We start from the raw sequence: 8,776 nt of genomic DNA, 5'->3' as shown, positions 1-8,776 counted from the left end.
CAAAGCTTTCTTTGGAGCTCGGCTTATTAAATGACCTGACTGTGACAGAAGTACAGCACAGACGTATTGTAATGTGAAACGTGTCTTCAATGAGCCGGGTTTAATTTTCATCTGGCCCAACTTTATAGAAAATGGGCTTTGTAACAGATTAGCCGAATGGAAACTATTTCGTAGCCCAGCCCAGTTTAAATTTAACAAATAAATGAATGGATTATAATTTTAATTTTGGAGAAGTAAAAATATATATTCCTAAATATTTAAACTAAGTTTATTTATTTTTTTCTATGAAGTTTGAGTTATTTGTTTTTAAATTTTGTTGCAATTACATTAAATTACCTATTAAAGAAGTTGTACTTTGATTAATTAATTTTATTGAATAAATTAACTACTTTTTATTGCTCAGAATTTTTTTATAGTTTTGTTGGGATGAAATAATTTATTGGCAAAAACTTGTGTGAGACGGTCTCACGGGTCGTATTTTATGAGACGGGTCTTTATTTGGGTTATCCATGAAACAGTATTACTTTTTATGTTAAGAGTATTACTTTTTATTGTAGATATTGGTAGGGTTGACCCGTCTCACATATTAGAATCCGTGAGACGGTCTCACATGTCGTATTTTGTGAGACGGGTCTCTTATTTGAGTCATCCATGAAAAAATATTACTTTTTATGCTAAGAGTATTACTTTTTATTGTGAATATCGGTATGATTGATCAGTTTCACGGATAAAGATTTGTGACACCGTCTCACAAGAGACCTACTCAAATATTATAGATACAATGTCATTACCAGTTATAGCATTTAGTTTTTGCTAAAACGGAAACACATGTTTATTTACATTGAAAATGAATTTTTTTTATTTATTTGTATATATAATAATAAAATAGAAGATGAAGCAATAATTTTTTTTTTTTTTTGAACTAAGATGAAGCAATAATTGAAACACCGGAAGATGCACTGGCGGAATATAATGGATCCAATGAATGTGTTTAATTTATTGCATGTGCTAGCCAATGCACCATATATCTTAAAATTCTTGGATGCTCTGTTTTATTTATTTAAATAATGTTTTTTTTACCACTATATAATAAATTATATATTAATTTGCAACTTAGGACTAGTTTCTACCAAATTCATTAATTAATTTTTAATTATCTCACAAATAATTTAATGAATGAATAAATTAATTAGAACTCCCAATATTATGGAAAATATTAAAGAGTATTAGTTTAGTGAAACCATAAAATAATACATATTAGTAATCATTTACATAATTTATATTAATATAATTGATTTTTGTATTTAATATTTTTTGGTGCTAAGTATTTTTTATTCAAAAAAAATTAAGATTGTAGTAAAATCGAGACCACTATAGATAAATTTTTNTACGTATGAAATAATAACCTAAATAACAAAAAAAAAATCTGATAATTCTTTTCTCAAAAAACAAATTCTGATAATTCCAAATAATTATTTAAAAAAATGAGAAAACGACATCCAAAGAAGAATATAGACATCCGGATAATAAAAAATTTATATTATTATTATTTAATTTTATAATAGATGAAAAGGATGACCATCCATAGTTTTGACACTTTATTACTTCCATACTCATTTTTAGGGGTGTTACGAATCTGAACTAAATTATAAAATCAAATCAAATTATATGATTTGGGTCGATTTTTGTTTAGACTGATTTTAAAATCATTCAAATCGTAAAAAATAGTTTGGTTCAAGTTTTGGATTAAAATAAATCTAACAAACCGAACATTAATTTTTTAAATATATATAATAATTTTTTTAATTTATTGTGAGTTTTCTTGGATATATGTATGTTTTATTTGATTTTTTGTTTGTATTATATTATTAGTGACATTTATAACAATCCGGTTACACTGAAAATTTATTTATTACAAATTTTAGTCCAAATAAACATAAACATCCTAAATGCAGAGCCGTAACTCCTGTGAGGCGAGAGAGGCCATCGTCTCAGGGCCCGGCCTTCACAGAGGCCCAAAAAAAAATCATTGGTTGAGGCTTGCACCTAAATAGTATGTGATTGGACATTTAAAAAAAATTAGACATTGATCAATTGAAAACATGATTAAATATGATGATTGTGTTCATTGGGAATTTAATCAAATTATGCAGAACCCAAACAATAAAGCTACACGGCTCATTAATTAAATTTTTAAAAATTTTGTATGCATAAAATGGTAATTTTTGTCCAAAATATTTATTATTTATCTTGTGTCAACTCATGTGTTAAAATTTTATACTTTACTTTTCAATTATTTGGCCTCTTTTCTTGAATTTATGTAGTTGGACCCATTTCAAAAAACAAAACACAAAAAATTGTGATACTTATCTATTTTACATATCTTTATTTTTTATTTTTTTGAATAAAATATTATATTTATTATTTATAACAAATCATATATTTTTACAACATTGGTTCATTATATTTATCATTTTATTATTTTGATAGTTTATATTGATAAATTTCAATTTTAGCAACATATCTTACAATTTTTACCAATTTCAATCTTTTTCCAATATAATTGTTCATATGACACTGTATTACGTTAGAGCCATGTTTATGTTGTGGCGCATGAAGAAAAAAATCACAAAGAGATAAATATATAAATCGTAAATTATATTTTCCTTATACTTATTGTTTGGTTATTTTTAATTTGCAAACTTTACGGTTATTTATCACAACAAGATTTTTTTAACATATCGCCTCAGGCCCTGTGAACCACAGATACGGCTCTGCCTAAATGTTTAAGATTTTTTATAAGTCTTAAAATTTTGTAACATACATTAATATTTTAATATTTAGTTTTTACTTATAATCATTTTAGTTCACGATCTAATAAATTATTTATTTAACTTCTATGATGCTACTTTTTTCCAAATTGCGATCTCATATGCATGAATTCACGGGGAAACTTAAAACTCGATATTAGTCATACAAACCAAACCAAAATTCATGATTTTAGGATGTATTGGCTATAAAAGTTTCAAGGTTTGGTTTGGATTGAAATTTTGAAAACCGATAAAATATGGTTTGGTTCGAATTTTTAGCTATAATCGAACTAAACCGTAGTTGAATACCCTACGAACTTTTTTTATTTAACTGTAACTTCTTATAACCACACTTTTTCAATTTTTTTCAAATTAAAATTTGAGAATATACATTGTCTTATTGTTAGAGAAAATATCATATATATTTTTAGATATTTTTAAAATTTTTTGAAATTATTTTTTCATCATCCTCTAAATCAATGTCTGATCCTAACAATACAATACGAGGAAACAATTTTTTTATTGATAAAACAATAGTTTTTTTGAGAAATTTCAGCCTTGCACTGTATTCAAATGAATTTATGAATAATTTGCTCCTTCAATACCACCGGAAAAGTTCTCCGGTCCAAGATATATAAACGCTGAATGGGAAGTCATACACAACTACAAACAACACTGCAAAGAAATATTTAAAAAAACTCGAAAAATGTGAAATTAATTATATATATAGTAAAAAGTCTTGGAAGTATCTGCTACCAATAATTACTTTAAAAAATATTCTAAAACCAAGTCTTTTTTTTTTAAAATATAAAAGACCAATCTGGTGTCCAAATATTCGGAAGTTAATTTTTCTTTAAAAAAAATTTATTGGATAAATAAATTCGATTTCAGTTTCCAAAATTCGGTTTAACCGATTAAGGTTTTCTTTATATATAAAAAAAAAACATTGTCGGGGCTTGAATTTTAAAATTTGTCTGGACTTTGTCTTTCAAATATGCACACGCGTTGTATGTGTTATTATTATTTTTAATTTGATCAAATAATACTAAACAATTAATACGAAATTATTTTCAATTTAGAAGAATTGTTCGATTTAAAAGAAAAATTTTGTTAAGATTTTTTTCAATGTAAAATATGAGGTGTCAGTTTTTAGTATGATAAGAAGGGTAATTATAGAATTAAATATTTTGATGTCCTCTAATATAGTTACTCTAAGGATCTCACAGTTAATGATATAGTATAAATTCATATGTTCTCTCATCCAAAATTTATTATATAATAAAAAGATTGAAAAACTTAATTTTAAAAACCTTGAAAAGCCTAAATATTTTTTTTATGAGTTCGATTTATGGGAAAAAAATTCAATTAACGTAATTTTTGATAATTGTGGTTTGATCTTATAATAATTGTTGTCACTTAGTAAATATATCTATATTTGATAAAATCTTATAGTTAATTAAAATAAAAAATTCTCTGTAGCAAATTTTCTCTATTATTATTACATTATTATTAATTTATTACCTTATTAATGATGCAGTACGACATCGTTCCTAAACAAACGAAATCCAAGGTTTAGATTGATTCCGATGCAGTAATGACTGGAACGTTGACCGTACAAATCTTTTCTCACGTAACGTATACTTTCCCCACCCCTCGATTCTCTTCCCCAGAGACATCTCCGGCCCCCCCCCCCCCACCTCCAGTCTTGCGCTTCACACATGATTAAATGTTAAAGTGAAACCAGACTGTAATGGCGGAGCCTAGACAGGGAAAACTATGAAGATCACCGTTGAAAGAGCAAATACCCAAGAAACCCATTTTCCGGGACAATCTGTAAGCCACCCGCCGCCGCCAGATGTTTCCCAGAAGATTACTTTCACACGCAAGCAGCCTCGCCGGAAAGCGAGGATTCCCGGCGTCGGCGTGTTGTTGAGGAGGGAGGTCGGGGTTTCGTCGGCCAAACGGAGTAGTCGCCCGGAGACTCATTTGCTTAAATGGAAGGTTGATGAAGGGAATGAGAAGAGTGAGTCGGTGGAGAACGAGAAGTCGTCGCCTAAAGCTGGCCGCATGGCTGGGGAGGTAGTGTCGGCGAGGAAGCTCGCCGCCGGGCTTTGGAGGCTGCATTTACCCGAGTTTCAGATCAATGGCGGCCGAAGCTCAGGGCTTCAGGTAGTGTTCCTCAGTAAAGATTGGATTTTTCATGTTTTTTCTTAAATTTGATTCAACTGTTTTGAGCTGAAGTTCTTTCAAATGAATGAATGGGCGGATCATGCGGAGGGCGAGCTCCGTTGCTCATACTTATCTGAGAAAAAGATTGAAATTTCATATATAATTCTTAAAAAATCAGTATTTCTGTTCCCAAATTTTATCATGTTGCCCCTTGGTCCGTGCCGTAGAGGCAACCATGCATTACAGTTCAGGAATTACTGAATGCATTTGGGATTTCTTGTTGAACTTGTTTTGGATGGGATCGAGGTTTTCATTAACAATTTTTCATTGTTAATGCGAACACAAATGTGGAAGAAGATTACGAACCATTTTCATGAGTTTGGTCACTGTAAACTTTGTTATATAATCACTTCTCATTTCTAATTTTGCTATTTATTTCTCACTCGAAGTCAGGAGATGTCGAGTTTAAGTCCGCAAAACGTGATCATCACCTTGCTAAAGATCATGCTTCTCCTCGAAAAGAGTTGGTACATAGTCTGCATTCTGTGTCTGGCCAAAAAACTGGACTACTGCACAAGGTATACCATACTGTTTTTTCTATGAGTTTCTTTGCCATTGTTACTTTCACGTGTGATTTACGGATCGAAACTTAGAAGTAATAGAATGAAAATAAAATAGCTAATTTCCATCAATTTCTCTGGAAAAAAACATTGATATATTTTAATTCAAGCCATAAAGTTTCCATTGCAAGATACATGGCTTATTACATGATTTCAAATCTTCTGATATTCTTGGTACTATATTTTTAACTATTAGCAATTAGTTATATCAAATTAGTATATATGTGGCACATGCCGAACCACCAATCAATACAATTAACTAATAAAGAAGTTTCACAATGCTTCACCACTGTGTTTGAACTGTAAACTTTTTATACTTCCACGAATTTTCTTTTTCCTTTTATTTTTGGTGTTGGCTTACCTCTATTTCAATCCTCCCTCTTTTTTTAGTTCGAGCCATCATATCAATATTCCAACTCTGAAATGGAGGGTGTTACGAAGTGGGATCATATTGGTTCGAAAACGTCCAATGCATCAATGCAGGTATTTGGCCAACCAAGGCACCACGACCAACAAGCAAGTGCCGCCTTGTCCTCCCTCAAGACCGAACTTGAGCAAGCAAGAGCCCGAATCAATGAACTTGAAACAGAGCGTCGATCTTCCAAAAAGAAACTTGAACAGTTTTTGCGCAAACTCAGTGAGGAAAGAGCTGCATGGCGAAGTAGAGAACATGAAAAAATTCGTGCTATTATAGATGATATGAAAGCTGATTTAAGCGTAGAGAAAAAAAATCGCCAGAGGCTGGAGATGGTCAATTCTAAGCTGGTCAATGGATTGTCGGATGCCAAGCTATTAGCAAAGAGATATAAGCATGCATATGAAAAAGAACAAGAGGCGAGGGAATTAATAGAGGAGGTATGCAATGAACTTGGTAAAGAAATTGGAGATGATAGGGCAGCAGTGGAAATGGCGAAAAGGGAGTCGTTGAAACTTCAAGAGGAAGTTGAAGAAGAGAGGAGGATGTTGCAGATGGCTGAAGTTTGGCGTGAAGAACGAGTGCAAATGAAGTTGGTTGATGCAAAAGTAATGCTCGAAGAGAAGTATTCTTATATGAATGCTATTGTCACAGATATTGAGTTGTTTTTGAATTTGAGAAGTACAACATTTGATAGGGAGGAGTTGACGAGGGCGGAGTTCCTTCAACAGGCGGCCAAATCTGTCGATATACAAGATACCAGGGAATTGACTTACGAGCCCGCGAATCCAGATGATTTTCTCTGTGTCTTTGAAGATGTTAATTTTAGCAAATCCGACAACAGGGAGGAGGCTGAACCATGTGTTGGATACAGTCCATCCAGCCGTGCACGAGAGCCTTCTGACATATCTATGGATCAGAACAGTGAACGTGAAGAAGACGCTAGTGAGTGGGAAACCGTAAGCCATGCTGAGGATCATGGCTCAAGCTATTCACCTGGTGGAAGTTATCCTTCTGTGACCAAAAACTTTCGGGGCAGCAACGTCTCAAGAAATAGAGGGGAGTGGGAAAAAGATGGAGGAGAGGAAACGCCAATCAGGGAAATAAACAAAGTTGGTCAGATGCCACCACAAAATTTGAAGAAGGTTTCATCTATTTCTAAGCTATGGAGATCATACCCGAGTAACGGTGATAATTACAATTTCGTGTCCATTGATGGAATTAAGGGAAGGGTTTTGAATGGGACTAATATGTCTCCCGATCATGGTTCGGGAAAAAGTGGGACTTGTCCCACAGATTTGACTGGACAATGCAGCTCGCCTGACTTGGGGGTTCCACAGGCAAATCGAGGGATGAAAGGATGTATTGAGTGGCCACGTGGCGCACAGAAGAGTAGTTTGAAGTCCCGACTTTTGGAAGCGATGATGGAATGCTCAAAGATCCAGTTGCGCCAGGTTTTGAAACAGAAGTTTTAGATTCTCCCTTTGCTGGCTGGATCATCTAGAAACTCATGACAAACCTTGTAGATACACGCTTATAACCAGGCTTGGCAAGTGCTTCATCCATAAACTACGTGGAGCCAAGTCGCGTATGGGGCGAATTTAATGTTGCAGCAACAGAGGAGGCCGGAAAAACGTTTGACATTTCGATTCCTTGTGACATTATTCTGTATTTGTAATATGAATTTTAGAGAGCCACTTCAAATGAAACATTTCTTCTGTCCCTAAATAACATTGTTGCCTGCTATAGTTAACAACCATGTTTGTTAAACGGTGAAAGACTAGTATACGGGATAAAACACATCACTGCTGAGAGAATAGTATGCGGGATAAAACACATCACTGCCCTTGACAGATTTGTGCCTCCCTCACTTGTAAATTACACAATCCAATGATTGAACACTATCATAGAATACCTACAAAGTTATGCACAAGAACTGAGAAGTCTTAATAAATTTCTACTCTGATTGGTTTAACTCGGGAAAAAGAAAAAAGAAAAAACAATCAGCCCAGTTGGGTAAAAGAAAATTGGGACAGACTCAGGATGTTGGACTGCTCTAGCAAATCATGAGTAATCAAATATTCAATTTCTGTTAAATTGGATATGTCAAGCTTTGAAAATATTGTAAATGAATCAAAACAAAAACCTCTGAATATTCTTTGTTGACTTGACTTTTTTTAGACTTGGGTTGAGAGTCCTGAGACGATGCAAGAAGAGCTGGCTCAGTTTAAACAGACCAGAATTCGGTTTTTAGTCCCAAAAACAAAGCACTAATTTAGCACACAATGGCCGAATTATAATATCAATGACTCAGCTCGAAATATTTGAGGTGTTATAATATTATTTTTGGCAGCACAAATCTTTATCTTCTCTGTGCAGAGAGTTTCCAAAGCTGATGAAAAACAGTATACTTATTCATTAAAGTTCAATGTTATGTGACGATACGATAAACAATCATTTCAGACACTAAAATAATGCATTATGAGGTCGGTTAGATGATTACTACTAGTGTTCACTTAAAGGATGGTTTGAATATTAGCTTCAAAATACACTCAATATCGTTCTAATTCATAAATCAGCAAACCAAACTACTCATACTTTAGCTAATGCAATTGGTTCTTGAACCGATTGAGAAGACCGAATTATACCTTCGTCTTCCTTTATTGCTCAGGTAAATTGTATCTGATCTTATGTAATGATATATTTATGATTATGCTTAAAAAAAAAATAAAAAAAGACTTGCTAGTAAAGACCTCGGAGAA

The 8,776-nt window shown here is 32.7% G+C and overlaps 1 protein-coding gene across 1 annotated transcript; it reads left to right on the top strand.

Annotated features, from left to right (window-relative positions):
- Positions 1–4,363: 4,363 nt before the first annotated feature.
- LOC140976788 (uncharacterized) lies at positions 4,364–7,754 on the top strand. Its single transcript, XM_073441098.1, has 3 exons — positions 4,364–4,979; positions 5,429–5,557; positions 5,990–7,754. Exons 1-3 carry the CDS (start codon positions 4,587–4,589, stop codon positions 7,487–7,489), a joined length of 2,022 nt encoding a protein of 673 aa, XP_073297199.1. The 5' UTR covers positions 4,364–4,586; the 3' UTR covers positions 7,490–7,754.
- The last annotated feature ends 1,022 nt before the right edge of the window (positions 7,755–8,776 follow it).

Source organism: Primulina huaijiensis, chromosome 5, assembly GCF_012295235.1.
Source record: "Primulina huaijiensis isolate GDHJ02 chromosome 5, ASM1229523v2, whole genome shotgun sequence".
Lineage (NCBI taxonomy): Eukaryota > Viridiplantae > Streptophyta > Magnoliopsida > Lamiales > Gesneriaceae > Primulina > Primulina huaijiensis.
This window is presented reverse-complemented; position numbering and strand designations above follow the sequence as displayed.